Below are 25,888 nucleotides of genomic sequence, written 5' to 3' on the forward strand. Positions count from 1 at the left end.
TCTACCTCACCAACGACAAAAGGTTAATAAATGGTAGGTGGAGTCTGGAGTTGAGTAAGCAATGAAGTTTAAAATATTTGAAAAATATCTGTCTATGCAGAAGATAGGGAAAGCTAGTGTTTCAATTAAAACTTGAAAGACTGAGGCAATTTTTAAGTCTGCAAAAGAGAATGAAATCCACTCATATCGCACATTTAAATTCAACAAATGCTCTCCAGTTATCTTTGAAAATATTAGCTTTTTAAAACCCAATTAAATGTAAAAGAGAGAAAAGAGAAAAGAAAAAAACAGAAACTCAATGTAATTGAGTCCAAAAGTTTCAAATAGCCCATATTCTATGCACACAATGTATGATTAAATTTAAATATACATAATTCTGTAATTATATATTGTTGCATTTTAAATGGATTCACAGATTTGTGTGTGCATATAATACATTTGATTATTTTTGTAGAACATAAAATGCATTAATGTTAAAAATATAATTTTGTGCGCAAACATAAATATTAAAGTTTTATGCATGGAATAAACATTTTGCATTCTATGAATATGTAAAACCAGATTTATAATATTTATAAATGTAGACATTAGGTGTGCATTTAAACGTTAGCACAATTTTTTTGCATTAAAAATATGCAAAACACTTAAAATATTTATATTTGCACACATTATGTGCGCATATAGTGTTAGTATTTTACTTCTTGCACGGAGTAAAACGCAATGCGAATTATTAGCATGCAAAAATAGATGTGTACACACATTACGTATGTGCATACAAGTGTTAATTTTAACTTTTTGTATGGAAATCAAATATTTTATGTAAAAATTTATATACAGTACATATACACATAAAATAGGCATTTAATATTTTTTGCATTGTATGTATATAAATGTTAAAAAGCACAAAACCATAACTTGAAAATTCAATTTTAAATGAACACCGAAAAAAATAATAAATAATAGGTTGACCATTTTAATGCACCCATCAATCAAAATCTAAGTGATATCTGCCACCTATTGGCCAAACTGCAAAGGACACTTTAAAATAAACTAGATGTACTACAAATCCTTTTATTTGGCAGTTTAACATTGAAAAACACACACACAAAAGATACAAAATTAACTGAAGACAAGCAGCAATTTGGGAAGCCATCAAAACAAGAAAAAACAAAGCCAGAGAACGAACACAACGAACACATTCTGCAACTGTTGCATTATTCTTGATTTGCATACTAGTATTAGTACACACTGCCATCATTAGGCCTGAGGAGGAACTACCTGAAAAAAGAAAGAAACACAGGTGACTTGGAATACAGAGCTCAGATGAATGAAAAACAGCAAAAAGGTGGTGGGTGAGCGAGGAGAACTGTACCGTCTCCAAATCTTTGATCACCACGACACCCTTCTCTACTTCCAAGTCACTCTCAGTGTCATTGTGCGACCGGTATTCCTCACTGTCGGTCTCAACTGCGCTGGGCTGCAGGAGAAAAGGAGCATCCCGAAACTTGGCACAAACAAGTGATGCATACCAACAGGATTTGGGAAGGTAAAGCAAACCTCATAGTCTGGATCAACTGCGTGATCTTCCTCAGCCAGCTCCTGATTGAGCGCCTCCACCCAGGACTGCTGCTCTACCTCCTCTTCCTCATCCAGGTCATCCTGTTTTCTCTTGCTGCCTTTGCCACAAGGCTTGGTAGGGGAACAACGCACCTCTAGAGCGGAAAACAAACAAACACACACCTGCTGCATTTTTTTTTTTTTTTTTCCCCTCTCAAAGTGGATTTTTACCTGAAGAAAAGGGATAATCATACCAGGGGACACAGCACAGCCAATGCTGGTGCAGACCGGATAACCCAGAGCGCTCTGGATGCGCCGGGGAAGGATGGCCAACAGCAACCGTGTGACCCTGTTGAGACGCTTCCGGACTGTTCTGCACTGCCTTTCTTTTGGGGAGCCACTTTTTTCCTCCCGAGCCAGAGAGATGACCTTCACTGGCGCGGAGAACCCAAATAGCCACCACAAGCCACGGAGAGCCCGCATCTGTAGAAAAGGTGTAGATCATCAAACAGAAAACGTCTACTGAAGATACAGTATACACCTTTTTTAAAGGGATATTCTGTCATTTACTCACCCTCAGGTTATTCCAAACCTATGGGAGTTTTTTTTTTTTTTTCTATTGAACAAAAGATATTTTGAAGAATATGGATAACCAAACAGTTGGTCCCCATTGACTTCCATATGGAAAAAATATGGGGGCCATCAACTTTCCCCCAAAATATCTTCTTGTGTGCTCAACAGGAGAAATAAACTTATACAGGGATGAAACAACTTGAGGGTGAGCAAATGAAAGAATTTTCATTTTTAACTTGAATGTGCAAGGCTTTCTGTGCCATCTGCTGCCAGTTATTTTATCTGTACAAAAATAGTCCATCATGCAGCTTGATATTGCAAGCAGGGTTATTAAAATAGGGGTAAACAATTCTCATTACTGGAAAAATTTTATTAAGTTTAACTTGATAAAATAACTAAAACACAAATTAAAACTAGATAAAAAGCTACTAAAAATGACAAACAACTTTAAAATGAACATTTTAAATCTTTAAAATGTTAAATTATAACAGTATCTTAATGAAACTGAAATAACACTGATTGCAAACTGGTATGTTACAATACATTAATTTATCAACACTGGTTGGTGGCACAACACAGCTTTCTTCGGTGTTGCAAAATAAGGCAGATTAAGTTAAGCAAATTTACCGAGACAAACTATTTTTTTCAGAGGATTAACTTCAGCATGGCTTAATTGTTTATCTTAAAACTGACAATGTGCACTATATAAAAAAAAAAAAATTAAAAAAAAACACATTGTAAATTTTGAATTCATGGGGACTTTGATAAATCTAACATTTTAAAGGAGTACATGGAGTACTAAATGAACCTAACAAGTAGCAGAATGCAGCTTTTAATCAACACAGAAAAGCAACAAAAAAAAGGAGGCATAAGTAAATAAAAGTAAAGAAATAATCCAGTTGAATTTGGTTTGTTGGAACTAGCTGGTTTATGCCGTTCTCTGATATAGTTTAGCTGGTTTCCCAGTATGCACACATTGTGTCCATTGAGACCAGCAGACCGCCTTAGGCTAGTTTTATTTTCAATTTAATTAATTTATTTTTAATTTAAATAAATTTAACACATCAAGTTAATAAAACGTTACAATGCCAAAGTGTTCTGAAGTGGTTTGTTTACAGTCTGCCATTTAAGACTAGTATTAACCACCCAAACAAGTACTCAGACCAGCGGTGCATCGCTTATTTAGTTCACTAGCGATTACTCACAGTACACCTGACTGGCCAAAACTGTGAAATTCGACAGAAGATGGCTGACACGACTCCACCTCTCTTCACCACAGCTTTCTTCTGTTGAGAACAAAAGTTTTGCCTTTATAAACGCTCATTTTGTCCTGAGCGTCTCCTAGTTCAAAATAAACACTGCTTTATCTCGGTGAAATAAACGTAATCAAATAAACTTGCCTCTTGGCCCTCAACGGTCTCAGACTCAACGGCGTAATTGCTCTGGCCAGTCATCTCGATGCTCTCTGAACTAATCCACCGATTCACCGCCAATTTACCAGGCAGCCATGCACGTGCTAATTAAAACAGGTGCGTTTTTGCGCGCGTGTCCGCATGCGTGGAGACATTGGCCGTGTACTGCGCACTACATACTTATTAAAAAATAAAGTATGCGGGGAAAATACACAAATATTCTCATTCTCGCGTTCGATAAACCATACAAACTACAGTTACTAGAACTTGTTACATAAAAACAAATTCATGTTTAAAACTTGGTAAAAACAAACATGAAAAATTCAACAATATATATCCATATAAGTAGGCTATATTTCAAATAATAATTTAATATAAGGTATCCTACATTTGCCGTTTCGTTTAAATTAATTACAGTGTAACTTATCTTAAATAAATTACCTCAAAATGATTGCACATCAAGTCATAAAAAGCTAAATATTCCTAAAATATAACTTATGCATTCATACAAATTTTAACCTAAAAGTCAAACCTTGTGCACACTATTATTTTATTTGAATTACCTTAGAGTACAAATATAGGCTATGGTAATTATTTGTAACTAGGATATTTATGACAGTAGTAAAACATTTAATAGACTTTAAATTAATACATCAACATATCTCTTCAAAGAGTTTTAACACTCGTTATGCCATTTTGTTTGGTTTTGTTTTCCAGTTTATTCTACAGTAAGTGCAGTAACTATGGTTACCAAACTACAATTTCTTCTCTGTCATCCGGAGGAGCCCGGTCTGGCGGGAGAGAGCCACATTTGGGCATGTTTCCGCTCACGGCTCCCTCGTCACATTTACGCACGTCTAAAACAAACAGAGAGGGGCAGATTTGAAGGGTCTGGAGGACTATAAATCCCTGAGGCTACTCTGTCAGTCACAACTTTCCACAAACAGGTAATAAACAGCACTTTTTCTATATTTTATATAGTAAGACAGAGCAAAGAATGGCGGCATTGCACAAGAACGTGACGGTTACGCGCACCATCAGTGCTGGAAACTGCACGGGGACGAGCGCCGAAATCCAGTCAGAAAGCGCGGGATTCCCGTTCTCGCGCAGACACAGTTCCGCGGGAAAACTCGCGCTCAAATGGGCCACCGCGAGAAGTAGTTCGTTCGGAAGTTCGCTGGGGTCAGAAAACCGCGGGAGTAAAGACAGCATACGCAGTATGGTCGTGACACCGGACAGCATCCCACAATTCACCATTCCTAAACTCGCCCTGGAGGATGGCTATAGATCCAGAGTGAATGAGAAAGAACGACAAGGTGAAGAAGATGAGGACTGGGGGAGCATTGATGACATTAGTGGATCCTATCATCCTAGGCTTTCTCTTTCATCATCAGTTTCGTCGTCATCATCATCCTCGGGGTTCAGTGTATCTCCTGTACCTGGAAGAAAAGCCATCTCAGATGTCAAACGGACTCAAACTCAGAGCAACTGTTCTCTGGTGGAAGCTGAACATTGCTCTGACCCTGCCAGCCGAGCGGCTCTTTCTTTACCTCACCTTCCCAAAGTCACCACCCCATACGGCTTCGTAACTTTGAGCAAAAGCCCACAAATGGCCAACGAAGAGGCACTCTTCTTCCAGGGCCATAGACGTTGGGGTCATGATGAAGAGATAAACCCGTCCAGACACCCTAAGCTGGAAATGAAAAGAAGCATCACTGTCAGAACATCACCCATCCAGACACATGCCAGCACCCCTCCACATCAGTCTCCCGTCGCTCATCGTTTCTTTAGAAGCCACAGCGTTACTGGAATCAAGATCCAGAAGCAACTGGCTCAGAGCAACGAGTCAGTGAAACAGGTCAGCAAAAGCAAGCGAAGCCTTTGGGGAATTCTTCGCAAAGCAGACAGAAAGTCCTTCGATTTCAATTCAAACCTCAAATGAACAAACCAAGAGCAGCTGCTCATAAACATGACAATCAAGCACTAGTTTTTGATGCTGTTTTGTTGTGTGAGAATTTATTTCATGCATTCATTTCACATGTCCAACTGTTCAAATTAGTCTTTATAGATGTTATCCATGACTTTATGAAGAAAATAAAAATTTTTGAACATACAAATTGTTTCAAAAGCCTCATTCTTTTGATCTACAGTGACTCCAAAAACCCTGCAAAAAATGTCATTAGATAAAATGTAAATTCAAATGACTTTTTTAAAAGAAATATAGCACAAACACACATTTTAAACAAAACAATTTATTGAAATATGTTTTTTAATTATACTATAAAACTATAAAAGCCACTTGCCATCCTTACATGTGGTGTAGTGAGAATCCATTGGGTTTAAGTGGGTTTGACAGTTTGAAGTTTGTCAGTATTGACTGACTATACATTACAAGGCTGCTGAAGTAAATCCGTGGTAAAAATCTGTGCGTAAGGAACCCCCAGCACTCAGGACCACAGCATGTGAAGAGTCTCTTTAGTGAGAGCAGCATATGAGCTTAATGATGGTCCACTTCAGGGTCTCTTCAATGCTTGCTTTGTTATTGTATCCTCCTCACCCTCGCACTCTTTCCTTGTTTCTTTTTCATTTTGATGAGGGCTTCTTCCCTGCACTCATGTCTTAAATTAGAACTGGGCAATTCATCTCTTGATCTGCACTTCATGAACACAATGAACTTGTAAGAAATGCACTCATTTTGTGCATCAGAACATGCAAATCCAATTTGGATTCTATTAGACTCTTTATGACAGCATAAGCAGAGTCTAATCTGCAACAGTTGTCTCGTACAACATAAAATGCATAAAACAACACACAAGTTCTGGATGAATGTTTTGAAGTTGCAATACATAAATTACACAGATTATATTATGCTATTGTGTGATAAAGTTGAGTGTATTGTAATTTATATTTTCTATGCGTTCATAGTTTAGAATGATTACTATTATGGAGAAATATGCCCATTTTGTGGGAGCAAAAAATGTCAGAAAAAAAAAATACTGGACTCTGGAAGAAACAAGAAAATTTCACTTTTTTAATTTACAAATTATTGTTTGCACCTTAGGTTTAATCCTTTCGTCAGCTGTTTGTTGTCTTATTGCAGCTAGTACTTCATAACCATGTTTACCTTTTAAGGCGATTTATGAAATCTGTTTAGTCATAGGTCTTCTATGGGTGTTTTCAAGCACTCTGCAGATTGAGCTATACATAATGACGACAAAAGACCCAAACAATAAGCCCTCTCTGACTCACTCTCACCCTCCAGCCAAAAGAGCTACATCCAGAGCCATCTGAAGACACTACAGATTCTTCACAGAGCTCAGTTTGAATGGAGGCTTTTTAAATTCAGTCTGACAACTCTTTTTGTATAATTGTTATTTTTACTGAACGATCTAGGTCCACCTACAGATGTATTTAACACAATGTTTTTACTATGTTATATTTTGAAATATAAAACTATCACATCTGAACACAAAAAGATGGATGTAATCCCAATATTTAATAATAATAACATTAAAGGTCAGTATACTTCAAGGCCATCTTATGCTTGCAGTGCACAGGATAAGCCCTTATGCAGTGCATTTGGTGTAATTACAGAATCTACCAACAGGGGGTAACAAGGGCCAGCATGTACAAAAAAATGTAATTGTATATGACCCAACCACATTTCACAGGTCATCATTATTCACCATTCAAAAGTAAAAGAAAAAATGGACTAATAGGCTTACTTAAATTGATATACCTCTTGGTTCCACCTTCTGTTGATTTTTGGTTCCTCCTAAGGTTTTACTCGTAGCCGTGGGGAGGTTTTTGTTTCTGCTAGTGCCACTCTGTAAAGCTCAAATGGGATATTGTGCATTGTTAAAAGTCCTGTGTAAATGGTGCAGTCAAATCATCTGAAACTCGGTTTAAGTCAACTGAATCAACTCTTAATTGGGCCCATTTGAGCCACAACAAGGTCTCAAGTGGAGGTTGCTCATTGTGTATAAAGAGACAACAGCATCCTCTAGTGACTTGATAATGACGATGCTGGAAAAAAATTCACATATCAATTCTTATCACTGGTCTCTTGCAAAGCATTTATCTCCGTCCAAGCACTTTTCAAAACTTTTATATTCTGTAGGAAATATAAATATATAATATCAAAAATAAAATGTTTCCCAAATGTATAGAAATGCTCAGTAAGGACTCTTCACCTTGGTGAGCTGGGTCCTACCACCTTAGTGAGAAAAAACCCATTAAATTTGTCTTTCAACAAATTTTTCTCAGTACATGAGCACAATGTACATAAGCATGTCATTCGATGACAGAAAGAACTAGTTCCTTATTTCATAGTTTCCTTATTTGAAAGTACAGTGAACAGATGTGCACAAAAATGCATTCTGCTTTTCCGCTTCCAACCTCAGATGCTAGATATGCTGTGGCAATGTCTCAGACAGCCACAAGTGAGGTAACTGCATGTGTGCTAATGAACTAGAAGAAAACTACAGGAACTGACAGTTGGAGGTGGGTGAACCATATTCACGAACGCTCACGCTGTCACACGCTAAACTACAATGCATCAAGCAACAGACTACGCTCTCCTGGGAGCATCAGGAGGGACATCGCCACCTGCACTGCCCATCAAACAGCGCAGGTAAGAGATGCTAGTGTTACGACTTGACACACATGTGAGCTGTGTTACAGGAAACCTCATACCACGAAAGTTACTCGACACTCGGTACAGTGAAATATCACATAAGTAAAGCAGGTCTGGCCTAGTAACTTCATAATGTTCTAATGTTTCTGGATTTTTGTAAATACGAATGTGCACATGTTTAGGAGCAGGTCTTCTTCAAGCTCCATCCAGGATCTAGAGCTGAAGGTGGGAGATCTACACTTGTCTGGACCACAGACCCCTGTGTCTCCATTTACTGAAGTGTTTACTCCTATTTACTGTAATGCAGTCCACTGTCCAATACACCATCGCTATGGTAGGCACTGACAACGTGTTTACAAATATACTTTAATACAAAAAGATTCTGAAGCAAGTGATAATGATCTAACTAAAATGAGAACTGGTTTCTGTAACTTTTCACATGCGTAGCCTTCCTCATTTCTGTTTATCTTCTTTTTCATTTTATTTCTTGAATACAAAACTATTATTGAGGGAAGTAACACCTGAAACCAATACAGTTAGCCGTTAGAAAGCCAACTAAATCACATGTAGTCTGTGTTTTATGGTAATGTGGGAACTGAGATGGTTTCCACTGAATTTAATTTCATGGTTCCATAATACATGACATGAAACAACATCTGAGCATGCATGTGTGCGTGCATTATGTGTATTTGTTGTGTCTTCCATTGCTAAATCTATAACCTATATCTTGTCATTCAGAAAATCACCAGGTGAGATTCTTCTCAGACGAAACTCCTCCTCCAGTACCCAAAAAGAGTCTGAAGAGAACACTGTCCCTCCCAGAGGAGACTCTGGACCCACCTTACCATGGTCATACAAGAACCTGCAACTATGAAAATCCCCTATATATGATAACACCATTCCACGACACACTTACACTACAAGAGGAAGAGGTACAAGAGGAGAAATATCAGGGTTTGTCCTTGCACAAGGTGACCTTTGATACACCAGATGAGCAACTTCAAAGTATCTTCAGAAGCTTCCAGAGCCATGAGCAAGTTCAAATGGGCATCCAAGAGTGTTATCTTCAGTTTCTCAAGAACATGTTGCAGAACATTGAATCGACCGTCTTCCTAAATGAACAGGAAAAGGAGATGGCAAAGACTTCTCAGCCTAATGACTTTATTTTGTGTGAGCAGCAGTGGACTGAGAGGGATGGTTTCTACTTGGTGCGTTGTCTAAAGGTTCCCGGGAGACTGTTTTCAGCAAAGGTAAGAACATCAACATTATAATAACATAAGAGACCATCAATCTAAACTAGATGCACAAGGAATCTAGTTAGTAACTGTAGATTTTGATTTTGTTTGTGTATATGTGGGCGATAATGCACAAGGGTTTTCAATCCAAAGCTGTAAGTAGGCCATCAATGGTTCCCAGGCAGAGCCCCTGAACCACAAGCAGAATGCACACCCTTATAAGGCAGCCCTAGCTTGCAGTAGAAAACCCTCAAATAAACCCACACTTCCTTCATCATGCCAGGTGTTGAGCAACAGCATCAACAGTTTAACATGTGCTACCAAAACTTTAGAGCATGTTTTTAGTCACAATGCAACATTTTTCTGGTAAAGGACTCCTAAAAATGAAATATTTTGTCAGGTTTGCAGAGGGGATTCAGTATCAGACTGCACCATGTCCATGTCACATCCTAACTCTGAGCAAGGGTTGGTCCATTTTCCACAGTGCACAGCTACAGATCAAACTTCCACCTCGCAGCATGCTCAGACAACTCCAGAGCCTTCACATGGGGACACATGCCAACAGCAAACAGTTGCTGATCTTCTGGAGAAAGGTGTTAGTGTGACTGTGGTAAGAGACTTTCCATTGGGAACACTGGAGGACTTTGTTGAGGAAGGACACTCTTTGCACGCCATCCTTCCTGAGGTTTATGAGAGGAGGCTTTGTCTTCTTGCCCTCCAGTTGGTGCTAGGACTACAGCAACTGGGACATTTTAAAGTCATTCACAGGGAATTGAAACCACAGAGTGTGACATTAGTGTGGCCTAGTATCATACGCAAAGAGGCTGACTCTAATGATTACCCTAGTGATATGAAAAGGGGAAGCACGAATACAGACACTTTTAGAGGTATACCCATGATCACAGTGTCCAAAGAGCACACAGACAATGAAAGGACAAAAAGTGAGATTTATCAAACCTTATGGGAGAAGTGGGGCACACCTCGTTTGGTCCTAAAGAGTCATTTTGAGGATGAGGTTTTGCAAGAAGCAAAATCCCAAGAGTTCCAGTTGGGGACTTTGCTGAGGTACTGCCTACATCTCACCGACAGTTGCTCATCTGTGTGGAAGGTGCCCCAAGACACTCCATACACTCCAGGCTTGCTGTGGCTGGTCACCCAGCTTACATCTGAGAAACCTGGGCTACTATTAGCTGATGTGGTGGGTGTCCTCCAGGCCCTGCTTTGGGGTCCTCGACAGGGACTCTTTCAGCGGAACCAAATGGAGAACTCTGTGCTTTCTAATTGGCTTCTACTTAAGCGTTCTCTTTTGGTTCTCAAGCTTGCTGAAAAGGACTCTTTCAGGATCAGACTGGCTTGGACTGGGAAGACTATCTCTGTCTGCAATATCTGTCCCTTACTAACCCAGAGACTATGCGTAACATAACTGAACGTATGGGCCTTCATGATTTCATTACAACTGCTTAAAAGATAATGTAAATACTAATGATAGCAATTATGAGTCGGTAAGCCTCAGATATAACTGATCTATATTTCGTAATGTCACTTATATGATCGAAAAGAACAGTTTTACAATCCTAAAAACAGATCACCTTGTCCCATATTTATAATTGATATTCATGAGCTGCTGTATACATCAGGAGCCCTGCACAACACGCAGAAAAATCTAGACATTGTGGCAACAAATGAAGAATTTGTCCCTTATTTTAATTAAATCGGGGCGAAGTTAGATTATTTTGTTCCTTCGTTTTTTTGGTAAATCATTGCTATGTTGTACTAATTTGTTTTAATTTTGGTAGAACATTGCCACAATTTAAAGGAACAAATTCTTAATTTGTGGCCACAATGCCTTTTTTTTTTTTTTTTTGTCATGTACATACATATGCATCACTACTATTTCCTAATTGTTCTTGCTACAAAATTAACATGTAAAACACTTGTAACATATTTAACCCTCATGTACTGTTCTGGGTCAATTTGACCGATTTGATTTTTGAGTTGTCGGAAATATCAGTTAACTTATCAGGTTTCAAATATCAGGTTTTTTTCCTTGAAGTTTTGTGACTTTTTCTCATTTAGGGTCATGAGCATTCATGCAAAGTTTCAACATGCTGATGTGTTTTGACATGTCCACAAAAATTTGATTACGTTCGTACTGTTCCCGGGTCAATTTGACCTGCCTATTTTAATGTTCTAAGGCAGGGGTCACCAAACTTGATCCTGGAGGGTTTAGCTCCAACTTGCGCCTGCCAGTATACCTAGTAAGACCTGGATTAACTGGTTCAGGTGTGTTTAATTAGGGTTGGAGCTAAACTCCAGGGGCCTCATTTATAAAGCGTGCGTATACACAGATTTGATCTTAGAGTGTGCGTACGCTTAAATCCACGCCAACGCTCATATTTATAAAAACGGTCTTTGACGTGGAAAAGTGCTTAGCGTCACGTCAGGGTCCGAGCAGACGTACGCACTTTTTATTGTCGGAGTAATGCAGATTTTTTCAAATGTAAGCTGTTCTTGCAGGTCGCTGTTCTAAATTATGATGATTGGTGATATTTTATATGTTAATTATGTTAATTAGGAGTCGTTTACAAGGCAGAGAGCTGAAACCATTTATTGGTTATATTTTATTATTTTACTATCCTATGAAGCTAAAAAAAAAAAAAAAAAGCTTTCCCCGACTCTGAAAAATATTTTGTCAGCCAAATATGATAAAAATTAGATATCATTTCTTTTTTCAATCTGTCTGAAATACTATTAAACCTATGTTGTTTTTCTTGATATTTTGTGACTTTTTCTGATTTAGGGTCATGAACTTGCATGCAAAGTTTCAACATGCTGGTGTGTATTGACATGATAAAAAAAAAAAGATGTTATGTTCGTACTGTTCCCGGGTCAATTTGGCCCGCCTATTTTAATGTTCTAAGGCAAGTCTACAGAGCCAAAATAATAACATTTATTGGTTAGATTTTGTTATTTTTATAGATAGTTTTTTTACTATCTTACAAAGCTAAAATGGTGCTTATTTCAATGCAGAAAAATATGTTGTCAGCCACAGATGGTAAATATGAGCTATCTTTTATTTTTTCAATCTATCTGAAATACTATTTAATTCTTTTCTTTTTTTTCTTGAAATTTTGTTACTTTTTCCTCATTTAGGGTCATGAACATGCATACACAGTTTCAACACACTGATGTGTTGTGAAATGTACATACAGAATTCTTTATACGTTTGTGATGTTCACGAGTCAATTTGACCTGCATAGGTAGCTATTCAAAAGTAACTGTACAGACACAAAATAACAAATTCCTTTGTTGTATGTCAGAGCTCCTCAACTCTAGTCTTGAAGTGCCTCCTAGTGCCAGTATCTTGATGAGTTTAACAACTTTTTAATTTCAAAGTTTGTGAAAACAAAACTGTTTAACCTTCTAACTGTCCCACTTTTTGAGCATAGACTTAAAATGACTTTTCCAGCTAAAATTGTTATAAAACTTGAATACTTCAGAGCATAGACTTTATCTTTTTAAAGGTGAAACATCACAGATTATTGTAGAAAAACCGTTATAAAAGTAAATTTATAAAACGTTTTAGAAGTTTAAATTTAAGAAAATGTAAAATATAAAAATATATATTATATAAAATAGCGAATTTACAAAACACGTTTACCACCAAATCTTCAAGAAAATCAATGGCAATCATCTGAACAAGTTTTGTGCCAAATTTTAGGTTGATATCTCAAAAAATTAACTTTTAAGTACAATTTTGTGGATGCAGTACCAAACCTTTCCACTAGATGACTCTTGATATCCATTTATTTGAGTGTTCTGAACCATATATTTCAATAATTTTCAAAATATTTATGAAGTAGACATCCTATTAAGAAATAGCTTGGGCAGTAATTTTAATATTTGATTTGATTTGAATCTCTAAAACACAAAAACATACGTATAGAGTAAGAGTGTTTGTCACCATATCACAAATGGAAAATCTACCGCTATTTATATACTGCTGTCATTTCCTTGAAAAAGAGAGTTACCAAATATGAAAACTAGAGTCTGAAAACTTTCAAAGTTTATATAGTTTGTCAAGATTACTTTAGGTTTAGACCAAGATATTAAAAAAAAAAAAAAAAAAAAAAGTGTAAATCGCAAACATCTCACAGGTGTGGAGCGGCAGTCAACAATAGTGGTTAAAAACACCTCTTTGTAATGTGAAAAATATTGATATTAAAAATTTGATTGTACTTTTTTCCATATCATTTCTGTGCAATTACATTGAATCCAATACAGGTCAATTTGACCTGGACTGTACAGGAAGTCCCCTGTTTTTGAACAGTTCGTGAGGGTTAAACTGCTTTATATTCAGAGAGATCAGGTTACTCCCATTTACAGTAAAGGCCTATGCAATATAACCTACATATCATTGCAAAATCAGCTTATTGTTGGAGTTTGACCTTGTGGCGTTTACTTATTAACAATACCTGGAAAAATTTGCATTACGAAACATTCAACAGGGTTAAAAAGCAACAATAAAGTCTTCTAAAAACCCAGTCAGATGTGGTCTAATAGTTGACATTATGCTTATGGAAATGAATAAATGTAGCAAACCGAAGGTAGTGGTGTAAGGTGAGCATTTTTATTTTGCACACTGTCAAACATGCAGACAGATCCTATTGAAGTCATAATGACTAAACTCCAATTCATGCACACAAGAAAACAACTTGAAGACACTGGTAAAAAGAAAAAAATCAACATATCAATGAAAACCATGACTCTACAAACATTGTTGCTTGAAGGTTCTTAACCATAAATATTATGCACTAAAAAGGATCAGTGTGGGAATGGGTGAAGGGGAAATCAGCAATCCAATCACATTGGAAGTTAAGCCCAGTGGTAATGGCTTAAGAACTAATGGTAACTGTGGAAATTTGGTTTACACTAGTGCAAATACAACAGAAAAAAAAAAACGACCAGCACAACCCTTACAAGAACTACAGCGTAGTAATTAACAGGAAAAAAAAAACTATTCAAATTTGACATTCATTCTATGTTTCTTTTAATGGTGACCATGTTGAGTGAGATACAGCATAGTAATTAGAAGCAAAATGTGATTGATAAGCTTTATTCATCACTATCGGAGTCTCTTTCAATGCTGTAAGCCATGAAGAAAGCGTCGGGGCGGGTTGGGACGAGGGGATGACCCGGTCTCACAATCTCAAAGCCCATGAAACTGAACGTCCGCAGCAGCGATGCTAGAGACGGAAGCGCAGAGGAAGTTAAAGTGTGTTAATTTAAAAAAAGAAAAAAAAAAAAAAAGTCAGGAATACAGGAAGAGAAGCGCCTTACCTCTGTCATCTCGGCTCTTATGGAAGCAGATGAAAACGTGATCAACCTGTAACTTCTCCTCTGCAAACTCCAGCAAGAGTGAAAAACTGTTGCCAAAAAAAACAAAAAGGGAACAATCAGTTTAAGCCACACAACTTTTCCTGTAGGGAGAAAAGATAAGTGTTAATTGGACTAACCTATCTTTGCTCCCTTCTGGGAGGACACCAGTAGGGATTTCGATGTAAAGGTTTGCCCCCTTCAGTGCTCCCCTCCAGACTAAGTGCTTGCTCACAGAGCAGCGCCGTTCAAAGAGCAAAAAACGTACACGGCTGTTCAACTGAGGGGCTTCCTCAAGAACCAGTAACTGAGCATCCTTCAAAAACAACAGATATGCAGTCAAGGACAATTACTACAGCACAGCCATTTAACAAACCGTAGCATTTAAATCATTAACATGAGAAATCAGACGAGGTGAAATGTCCAAAGTCAATTCCCACAGGTTAAAAAATAAATAAATATTCCCCACAGGTGATGAGATTAATATGCAGATAAGATATGACCCTGTACAGGGTCATAACTAGTAGCATACATCATGCACATTCTTCTTTATGGGGAATACAGAAGACATTTATGGCCCGTTTCCACCGAGCGGTACGGGTCAGTACGGTACGATTCGGGGACGAACACCCTGATCCAGCTTGCGTTTCCACCGCCAACACTACCCTTACTTGATCGGTGTGGTGTATACCGGAAAGTAGCGATCGACAATAAAGTGCGACAATAAAGCACAACTCTACCTCTTTTGTTAAATGTCAGTTTTAATGAACAATAGCAGCCATTATAAGTGTATAAGTACAAAGTATAAGAGGAAATGAAGAAAAGCAAACAATCCAGTTCTCTTCCCTGGTTAAGTAAAAGGTTAAATAAAAAAAATAAATAAAACGTATGCCACAAAGTCAGCGCTGTACTACGGTAAAGTTTAAAATAAACAGAAAATTTAAACATAACTTTGTACATTTGCTTTGTGCAAATAATAGATTCATGAGACCATGAATGCCGGTTAAATATAACCAAAACGAATTGCATCTCCGGTTTAATCACTACGGAGACCATCAGAGCCAGCTGCAAATGTCAGAAGGACTAGCCGAGCTAAGGCTGCTCGAGGCGGATTCACCAGGCGCTCATGTTCGCATGGAGCTCCGTAGTCGGCAAGTTTTCAAATAGGCGCTCTTTATAAATAAACCGCAGATTTGAGTTTTAAACTACATTCTCGCCTGAAAAACTCAAACTACATTTGACAATAACAGTACATTTTGAAAGTTACGCGTGTTTTTGGGCAATTTTGTTTTTCACAAGTCCTCAAGAACAGATAAGAACGCATATTGAGAAACGCTATTGTCTGGGTGAAAATATAAGATACACACTGATGTAAATAAGCCCAACACTCATGGACAGCAGAGCGGAACGAGTGAAGAAGCTTTATCCCCTTGTATCACGCAAAAGTGATTCTTCTAGTCAACAAATAAATGTTTTGCAGTGAGTTTAGCACCACCCTTTTGTTACCCTTTGCCGTGCTAGGTACCCCAACGGAAGGATACCAAAAAAGTGGTACTTTACGGTTCGCCATTTTGGTATCGTTCACAACTTCTGACAAGCGAAACGGACATAATTGCGTACCATACCGTACTGCTCTGCTCGGTTGAAACAAGCCATTAGTAAAACTCAGTTGGAAATAAACAAATTTAGGATTTAAGTGAAATTTTATTTGTGTTATCATTTATTCACATACATTTTCATGTGATGTGAACCAAACCCTTTGTACTCACAGAATAGAATAGCTTAGCTGAAAGACTGTGATCCCGCTGATCATTCCCTCGCCCACCTGGGATCTTCAGGGGTGGGAGAGGGACATCAGGAACACCACAGAGGCCCCGGACACAGGTTACTGCAGCGATGGGAACTGGATCCATAAAACACAATACACTTCATACTCAGTATTACACCAATATACAATGTATAAATATGTAATAAAAGCTTTAACCTAATATATATAAAAAATATATATATATATATTTTACATGTCCTTGGCATTAAATAGAATATAAAACAAAAAAAATCCTGGTCTAAGCAATATCATGACGGTTTGAATTATAAATGGTGCATCTGCTGACCATACTTGTAAAGAAAAAAACCCGCAACAGAGAACGTTGTAAAATACAGCACAGGCCAAATAGTGCATATGCAAATCTTTAACCTGAATTAAAATGAATCAATGCATCTGTGCAAACCAGTGCAACCTCATTTCACTTCAGCAAAGCAAAGGCAGCAAAAATAACTTTCGTTTATCCTATTGAAAACAACCTAATCCCTAAAGTCAGACTACCTGGACTCTCTATTCACAAGGGACACAGTGAGCTGGGATCACATGGGAGGGGATAAACGGTAGTTACGCAACAGTCTGTAGCAGGTGAACGAACACCGACATAATTCAAACCCAATGAGTACAAGGGGTTACTGCAAGACCAGAAAACCTCTGATGAAAGCGTAGGCAAAATAAAGGAAGCTAAAACAGACCATATTTTTAAGCCTGCAATGTGACGCATCACTGCATGAAACAAATGAATAATCTGGTGGGCAACTTCCTACCAAAAAAATGATACAAGAGGTAACTGGTGTTACAAACAACCCACATACAAGTTTAGACATGACTAACGTTACATCTTTAAAAAAAAAAAAGTACCAACCAACACTTCCCCTTTATATCTGCTATTCTTAGAGAATGCATCAAGAAAAACAGAACCAAAGTAGATTTCTGTCAGACTACATTGAGAACGTTTGGATTTGAGCAGTTAACTTCATTCTACAATACAGATAAAATCAATTGTTTAAGAAATTAATTATAGCTTAAACCAATAAAATCATCATGGTACTCCATACAGTACAGCAATGACGCATAATAGGGAAACAAACAAGGGGGGGATGGGCGAGGCGACGCTTAGCCATTAACACATTACAATTTGCCTCATACCGGTTTTAACTGCCATTTTGTGGGGTATTACTCATTTATATGAAGGTTAGTTATTCTTACGCAACGCGTTATTCATAACGCAATCTTAACAGTGACACAAGAGCAATGTACCCACCTGTTTTCGCATCATCCAGTTAGCATTTTAACGTTAGCCACCTCGCGAGCACCTAACGTTACCCGTCAATCGCTTTTTGTGCTGTGCGACACCTGAATAAACCCGCCAAGCATTCGTAAAACTATAAAATAACATCACATAACGAACAACAACATGTTATGACGCAACATAATTAAGTTTAAAGTCATCTCATATTAGCTCAAAAGCCAAACAGACTACACAGACTTCAGAATACATTTAAACAGACGTTGGCAATAATGACAGTTTGAATCGATCGTTTGGAAGTTTCTAGAACTATAGGCGAACTCGACAAAACCGGTTACCTGGCAACTGGCCTGTCAATCATTCTAATCCGTGACCGATTGACAACACGATCCCACCTGAACACACAGCGTGATATTTAACAATTCATTTAAAACACCTTTATTGATGGATTTAAATCTCATCTCGCAAACTAAAAGCATTCAATCGAATATACATTACGTTGTAGTTCACCATACAGTTTATAGCTCGCTAGGCTGTACAGCTAAAACAAGGCCGCGCGCGAACTATCTGCGTAAAAGTCCCACATTACCTTTCACTCTCGGGTTTATTACGGGTCATTTCGATCACTGGCATCTTGGATATATTACTCTCTTTTTCTCTGACAAAACAGTGGCTATTCAGGATCGTCTGGAGGTTGGATTTAACCATCCGGCCAACGTCAAGGCCCTACTCTTCTCTGTCCGTGCGCCGACTGAAAGTGTTAATGGCTGTAGGCCCGGAGTATTTATACTCTGAAACACGAGTGGGCGTGGCTTCTGTGTTACATCACGCGCTTTAGCAAACTGAGTGGAAATTAGCGAATTAAAATTGATGAAAATAGGATGGATTATAATTTATATCTAATAGAGTTACAAAATGTGTTAATAATTAATTATACTTCTCATTGTTACATTATTCAACATGATAAGCAGTGCAAGATGTAGGCTACTATATCTAAGACTCATTATAATTAATGTATTTAAATTAATGAAAACTGAAAAATAACAATATTAACTGGAAAGCATCTAAAAAATGACTACTTTGCATGTACATGAACATAAATCGGCTAATACCAACATTCAATTCAAGACTGCAAATTGGCTATGTAAAATCACAAGTGCTTGTATTTTTAATAATAAAGTCTCAGCTGTTCCTGTCCATCAGGGCTCTGAAGAACTTGAGACTCCTCCTTTGCACACAGTTTTTGCCTGACCACTCCGGCTTTGCTTGGTAAGAACTGCTCGTTTAACTACCGCTAATGCAGTTGTTTTTGTTTGTTTATACTCTGAATTATATGCATTACATTTATCAGCCCTGTTACCCAGTTGTCAGCTCTCGTAATTTTGTGCTGTTTGCAGCTGTAAAAAGACTGTAGATGTTTGCTGTTATATTTTTAGGAATTTTTGACACAAGTTGAAATAGTTTTAAGTTAGCATTTCAACGTTAGCCACCTCGAGAACATCACTTGAGCTGTGCCACACTTGTGTGAATCTATCAAATAAAATCATATAATAAATAACAACAAGGGTACATAATTGAGTTTAAATGCCCTTTGATATAGGCTACAAATTTAAGTTTAAGATATTTACTTTGTTTTAATCTTCAGTTCCACAGAAACTTCCAGAAAGGATCATCAAGACAAGTATGTATCTCTGCATATATACCACTTAAATATTTTGAAATAATTCACTGTATATTTGTCATTACATTGAATTTCTAACTGTATCACACTTCATTTCTGAGTTACTCAACTATCTCCATTCAACAGTGAAGTATAGGCGCATATTTCCGGTGGAGTCCTTGAGAAAGGTGGAAAATCCATGGAAGGGCATCACTCTGAACCGCTGTATATTAGTGGCCATGGTCGTTGTGGTGGTCAGCTCAACGGTTGAGATAGTACAAGGTGAATTCTTGAATTAGACAGTAAATATTTGTGCATGCAAACTTAGCCAGTCAAATATTATTGCAAATTAAACCCTGACATTGTAGGGGCCTGAAGGGATTTACTTTGGTTACCAAATACACTGTTGATCAGGGCCCGTATTCACAAAACATTTTATCTTACCACTAAGAGTTCTCCTAAATAGCAGTAAATGTTTTTAGCTAAGGGCTTTCTCTTAAAACCTATTCACAAAGCTGCTGAGACAAACTTTTCTTAAGGAATAGAAAATAGAAAACATTAATTGCCACATTCAAATAAAGGTTTTAAGATGCAGGCTAAGTGTCACTAATTAAACATGTAGGCCTATATGTTCAGCCTCTTACATATGTGCTTCTCAAAAACAATTAGCGGATATGCATATAAACAGCCTTTTAATTAACGGAGTAGAATAATCATGGCTGATAGTATTACATGCAAACGTTAAAAAAAACAACAACTGGATGCAAGAACAGCTGCTACTTCTTGCCCAACGGGTTGATTAAAAACAAGGATATAATCAAAGGAAAATTTAGAATTCGGAAAAATTTAGGATTGACGCCCATTACTTTTAAGATTTTCTCCTAAATCGGCGAGTTATGAGCTACTTTCAGCCTTAAGATGTTTTGTGAATACGGGTCCAGACGTTTTGGGTCATTTAATACATTTATTTAGCAAGGACACATTAAATTGATCAAAATTGCCACAACTGTGTAACAGACACAATAGAGCCATACTTTGAAGCAACAGAAGAAGAACCTGGATCAGAGCTTCAGGCTGGTGAAGCCGAGGTAAGGCTCATTTGAATCTGCTTGAACGGTTTTTAGCTAGTTCGTTGTCTCTGAATTGTCTGTCTTTGCTGTAGTCTGATTCATGGTGGGACACCTTTGCATTTTGGAACTGGGGATCTGAGGATAAACTGGAAGAGTTTAAAAAGAAAAGAGCAGCAAGGCCTAAGCAGGATGGAGAGAAGGTTGGACCACGGAAGATCCGTAACAAAGAAATGGCTAAAGGATTTCTCAAGGAGAGGGAATAGTCTGGGAGGGAATATACAGTTATTAACATGAAATAAATAAATATTATATATATAAGTATACACTACCAGTCAAAAATTACAGTAAAATCAGTAATATTCTGAAATATTTTTACAATTTTTTTAATATATTTTAAAATGTATTTATTCCTTCCTTTATTAACTTTATTCCTGTGATCGCAGCTGAAGTTTCAGGCTTCAGTATCACATGATCCTTCAGAAATCATTCTAATATGCTAATTTGCTGCTCAAGAAACATTTCTTCTTATTTTCCATGTTGAATACAGTTGAGCTGTTCAGTATTTTTGTGGAAACTGTGATATACTACTATTTAAAAGTAAGATTGAAAATAAATTATAGCTATTATTCAGCAAGGAAACATTAAGTCAATCAAAATTGATAGTAAAGGAATTTATAATGTTACAAAAGATTTTTGTTAAATAAATACTGTTCATTGACCTTGATATTGATCAAAGAATCCTGAATAAAATGTATCACTGTTTTTACAAAAATATTGAGCAGCCAAAACTCTTTCAATAATGAGAACCATTATTAAAAATTGAGCACCGAATCAGCATTTGTGACCCTGGACCACAAAACCAGTCTTAAGTCGCTGGGGTATATTTGTAGCAATAGCCTAAAATACATTGTATGGGTCAAAATTATTTATTTTTCTTTTATGCCAAAAAAACATTAGGACATTAAGTAAAGATGATGTTCCATGAAGATATTTTGTAAATTTCCTACTGTAAATATCAAAACTTATTTTTTGATTAGTAATATGCATCGCTAAGAACTTCATTTGGACAACTTTAAAAGTGATTTTCTCAATATTTAGATTTTTTTGCACCCTCAGATTCCAGATTTTCAAATAGTTGCATCTCGGCCAAATATTGTCCATATATCAATGGAAAGCTTATTTATTCAGCTTTCAGATGATGTATAAATCTCAATTTCGAAAAATTTAACTTTAACACTTAAGACTGGTTTTGTGGTCCAGGGTCACATATTAGAATGAATTCTGAAGGATCACAAGACTTCAAAAACTTTTTAAAAATCTTATTTATTCAACTTTTGACTGTTAGTGTGTGTGTATATATATATATTGTATAAAAATGTTCATCTGAAATGTTTCATATAAACCTAAAAATTTTCAGGAATCATAGTGAATAGACAGAGAAAACGTGCTTTTTGAATATTTGTTTTATTCTAACACAGCCAAATATTTTAATGTGCTCAGCACTGATGCAGATCTCGGTTAACAGGACAGCTAATTATTTCATACATCTAAAGTGGTCTAAAATTGTGTTCATTGAATATGCAAAATGTCCCCCTAATTACCTAATTTACACTTCAAATGACAGTTTGTGTTGTACGTTTGCATATGTATCAGGTCAGTTTGAGAAAACCTAGAGCTTTGTGTATTTATTTACAAGCAAAAATAAATGCAGACGTATGAGGTTTTATTCATATGTTGCTATATACGCATGCATAAGCGCATTTCAAAGAGCAAAAGGAGGGCGTCAGCGACATTCACACTTGGTCGCTACCACATTGGTCTTGAAGGAGATGTTGGTGCCCTCGCTCTCCAGCTCGATCACACACAGGTCATCAAACTCCACCGGTACGCAGCAGAGAGAGCGATTGACGGGCTCTCCGCTCTGAATATGGCTGTTCAGGAGGATGGCGTGGTTGTTGCTGCTGGTCAGGGGGAATCCACACTCTCCCTCACAGTTGTTGATGTTGACTTTAGAGGGCTCAAGTAAGAACTTCCTCAAGGACACGGACAAGCTCTGAAGCCGACACTGACTGGGCACTGATGAGCCATCTTCATCCGCTCTGGCTGCTCTCTGAGCTCTTTCCACCTCCCAGGTACTGAGTACCACCTGCAGGGCCTTCAGAAGCAAAACAGACCGGTACTGGGCCTCTTTGTGGTCCTTAGCGACTATAAATGAAATATAGTATTTTAGATGCAATTCAATGGGAACGTATAGAGCTGGGTGAATATTGGAGTTTAAAAAAATCTTTTGAAAAGTAGTGTATATGAAAATATATTTAATGCTCACCCGCTTCATCGTCCTCTCCTTCTGGAGAAGGGGCACTTAGTTTACTCAGTTTCTGAAGCCTGTCAATCACCTTTTGCCCCGCCTCCTGCTGTTTCACCTGAGCCATGGCTTCATCCAGTCTCATTCGGAGCACAGATAGCAGAGGAGAATCTAGTGTCACCTCCACTCTGTGAGTCTGCAGGCCTTGCTGTGTCTCAGGGAAGACAAATACAGTCGGCATGGAGGAATTCACCAGTCCTGACAGCAGGGTCTCTGTGGATGACACTCCAAGGCTGAGAGGTGGAAGGGAATGCAGCGCATCCAAAGAGACACTGTTTGCACCTTCCTGAGACGTCGGTCCCTCTTTCTGAGGAAGGACGTCACTCAAGAACTTCTGCAGCTCGCAGAGGAAAGATAAGTTCTGGGTGGGAGTTTCCCATCCAGTGGATTTCTGAAGAAAAAGAAAAACACTGGCAATCCGTGTAGTATATGTAATAGAGTTGTATTGCAGCATGCAATCCCATTTTCATTTTTACTGTAAGGCGGCACAGATTTAAATGGGTCATGGCTTAACAGCTTGGTTATTATCGAATCACATAATGCAGGATTAAATTGAGCAGTTTAAACCTTTAGCAAGTGAATCATTTACCCGTGATAGTTTAAGTGTGGTGTCCTTTGCTCATCACGGTCAGAGAGGAAAACTAAGATCGGCCTCATTGACACATTGCTGCCATCTACTTTTCTCATCAACACTTCCTGAAGCTCAGACACACTGGGTTTCGGCTCTGAGATGTAACAGAAAGTTCAAATTTACACTGTGAAAGGCTTCTTAAGAGAAGTCTGTTTTTGAAGGGAAAAAGGTCTCACCGTTTTCATCTTTCCATGTCTCAATTGTTACACTTAGCTTAAGGTGAACGTGGGCATGACTTTGTCCTGCTGTAAGGACCAGGAAACGTGTAGCCTCAGAAATGCAAACCGTCTGAAAGGCAAATAGCACAAGAATACTGAGGGCATACATTATTATAATGAATATTAATTCATTAGAATTTACCCAGTTGAGGAAGAAAGACTACGCAATGTAGGTGGTTGCTATACCCCTGCTTTGATATACCAGCAATATGGCATTTCACAGTCCCGTTGCCCCATTTTCACTACCATCAGTCAATAAAGTGTTAACCTGTGTATTTGGATGGATGGAATGACTATTGAATTTCACTCTCAAACCATCTCCTTTAATGGAATCGACACTGAACAGGAGCGTCACAGAGGCTGGGCTGGTTGGTTGAGCATGCCTTGGGAATGTGAGGGTTAAAGTCATCTCTCCTTTCTTCTCAGCATCCCAAATATCTACTAAAAAAAATAACCACAACTAATGGTGTTAGCTAGTCGAGAAGGATGAACATCCAACTTAAACCAGGGTTTAGCTGGAAACCAAATTACGAAGCCAAGAAAAATGGATTTACCTTTTGTGGCATGTACACCCTTGAGGCCACTTCGTTTTTGGTCCAAACTCTGTACTAGATGTGAAATCTGCAAACCTGAAGTTCCAGATGAACATATTCCGAACTGCTGGGAATCCATCCTCCCTAGTTCACTCTCCCTTTTCAGGGCTGACAGGAAGTCATCCGTGGCACGACTGCGAGCTAGATGCTCTTCATCACATGGCACGTCTTCAGTGGAATGTGTTGAATGGGCAGATGGACCAATCGGCTGTTCACTGGCACTGCGGGGTACGCGTACCATATCTGCAACTTCCTGCTCATCTCCATCCCATCCTGTTGGTCAGTTAGATAACCATTCAAGGGCAGAACACGTCACCTAAAGCAGTGGTTCTCAAGGCCTGGGGACCCCTCATCACTGGACATTTTGGATGTCTTCCTCATTGGTCACACCCTATTCAAATCTTGCAGATGAGTTACCACCTTCCCTGCAGAGTTTATCTCTAGCCCTAGTTAAACACACCTGATCCAGCTAATCAATGTCTTCAGGGTAACTAAAAACTTCCAGTCAAGTGTGTTGGATCTAAACTCTGCAGGAAAGTGGCCGTCCAGGACCAGTATTGGACACCCCTGCTTTAATGCGTTCCCAAAAGTTATCAAATAGTTCCTACACCCCTGCAAACACTTCAGGGAAATATTTTCAAAAATATAATCAAGAAAACAAACTTGCACACTGCAAGTTAAAAGCTATTGCATTAGCATGTTAATTGGTCTGCGAGATGTAAAAATGCAATAAGTTCAGTTAAATGGATAATTCACCTAAAATGAAAAATTTTCATTAATTACTCACCCGTATGCGGTTCCAAACCCGCCAGACCTTTTGATAATTATGATGAAATCTTAAGTTTTCTGACACTCCACAGACCGCAACGTAACCAACACGTTAAAGGCCAAGAAAGGTAAAGAAAAGACTCAGATTTCATCAAAATATTTGAATTTGTGTTCAGAAGATAAACGAAGGTCTTACAGGTTTGGAACGACACGAGGGTGCGTAATTCATGACAATTTTCATTTTGGTATGAAAGGTCCCTTTAATGCATCAACGTACCTCAAGACACAGACAAATCTGGACAAATGGAAGAGACTAACCTGATAGTTGGGTGACCTTCGGGCTGTTATCCCGCTCTGTGTGTCCTACGCTGGCACCATATAACCTAGTCGCCACAGTAAGTAGCAACGGCACCAGCCGAAATCTTGCATGGAAGAGCATCTTCTCGGATTCAAACGCAGAGAAATCCAGCACTTGTTTTAGGGTGGGTCAACAGCAGGGATGTGTTTTATATACACCCCCTCCTGTGCTCCAGAGTGGAGCCAGCTTGCCAAGAAAGCTCGTCCTTGGAGTAACAGTGGGTATTCGAGGCATGCGGTGGATGTGTGAATTTCGAGGGATAGTGAATGGACATCACATGCCTTTTGAGCTTTGATAAGGTGAGGAGGAACTCTTCCAGACAATGGATTACTTTGTAGACCCCAGACACGCAGCTGTAGTAGCGG

General features: G+C 38.1%; 4 protein-coding genes across 6 annotated transcripts; 1 reads left to right on the plus strand and 3 right to left on the minus strand.

The window, feature by feature from the left end:
* Window positions 1–951: 951 nt before the first annotated feature.
* On the minus strand, window positions 952–3,697 carry org (oogenesis-related gene). Of its 3 annotated transcripts, none has more exons than XM_058759609.1 (6): window positions 3,531–3,697; window positions 3,336–3,416; window positions 1,789–2,040; window positions 1,558–1,740; window positions 1,373–1,477; window positions 952–1,278 (listed from the first exon to the last, which is right to left on the minus strand). In XM_058759609.1, the coding sequence occupies exons 1-6, from the start codon at window positions 3,582–3,584 to the stop codon at window positions 1,258–1,260; spliced, it is 696 nt and encodes a 231-aa protein (XP_058615592.1). In that variant the 5' UTR covers window positions 3,585–3,697; the 3' UTR covers window positions 952–1,257. The 3 variants fall into 3 exon arrangements, with proteins under 3 accessions (XP_058615592.1, XP_058615591.1, XP_058615593.1); XM_058759608.1 differs by having other exon boundaries at window positions 1,558–1,743; XM_058759610.1 differs by having other exon boundaries at window positions 985–1,278; window positions 1,558–1,712; window positions 1,812–2,040; window positions 3,531–3,689.
* A 4,075-nt stretch (window positions 3,698–7,772) lies between these two features.
* peak3 (PEAK family member 3) lies at window positions 7,773–13,546 on the plus strand. Its single transcript, XM_058761177.1, has 4 exons — window positions 7,773–8,175; window positions 8,361–8,512; window positions 8,917–9,428; window positions 9,814–13,546. Exons 1-4 carry the CDS (start codon window positions 8,096–8,098, stop codon window positions 10,834–10,836), a joined length of 1,767 nt encoding a protein of 588 aa, XP_058617160.1. The 5' UTR covers window positions 7,773–8,095; the 3' UTR covers window positions 10,837–13,546.
* A 475-nt stretch (window positions 13,547–14,021) lies between these two features.
* On the minus strand, window positions 14,022–18,636 carry oaz1a (ornithine decarboxylase antizyme 1a). Its single transcript, XM_058761178.1, is given in 6 exon segments — window positions 14,022–14,659; window positions 14,754–14,839; window positions 14,930–15,105; window positions 16,559–16,645; window positions 16,647–16,692; window positions 18,450–18,636. Coding segments are annotated over 6 exon segments (645 nt in total). The 5' UTR covers window positions 18,569–18,636; the 3' UTR covers window positions 14,022–14,528.
* Window positions 18,637–21,939: 3,303 nt separating this feature from the next.
* On the minus strand, window positions 21,940–25,769 carry amh (anti-Mullerian hormone). The gene is given in 8 exon segments (XM_058760720.1): window positions 21,940–22,795; window positions 22,917–23,309; window positions 23,312–23,346; window positions 23,545–23,680; window positions 23,763–23,874; window positions 24,073–24,245; window positions 24,359–24,670; window positions 25,484–25,769. Coding segments are annotated over 8 exon segments (1,704 nt in total). The 5' UTR covers window positions 25,605–25,769; the 3' UTR covers window positions 21,940–22,373.
* Between the last annotated feature and the right edge of the window lie 119 nt (window positions 25,770–25,888).

The sequence above is a fragment of the Onychostoma macrolepis genome, chromosome 22 (genome assembly GCF_012432095.1).
Source record: "Onychostoma macrolepis isolate SWU-2019 chromosome 22, ASM1243209v1, whole genome shotgun sequence".
Lineage (NCBI taxonomy): Eukaryota > Metazoa > Chordata > Actinopteri > Cypriniformes > Cyprinidae > Onychostoma > Onychostoma macrolepis.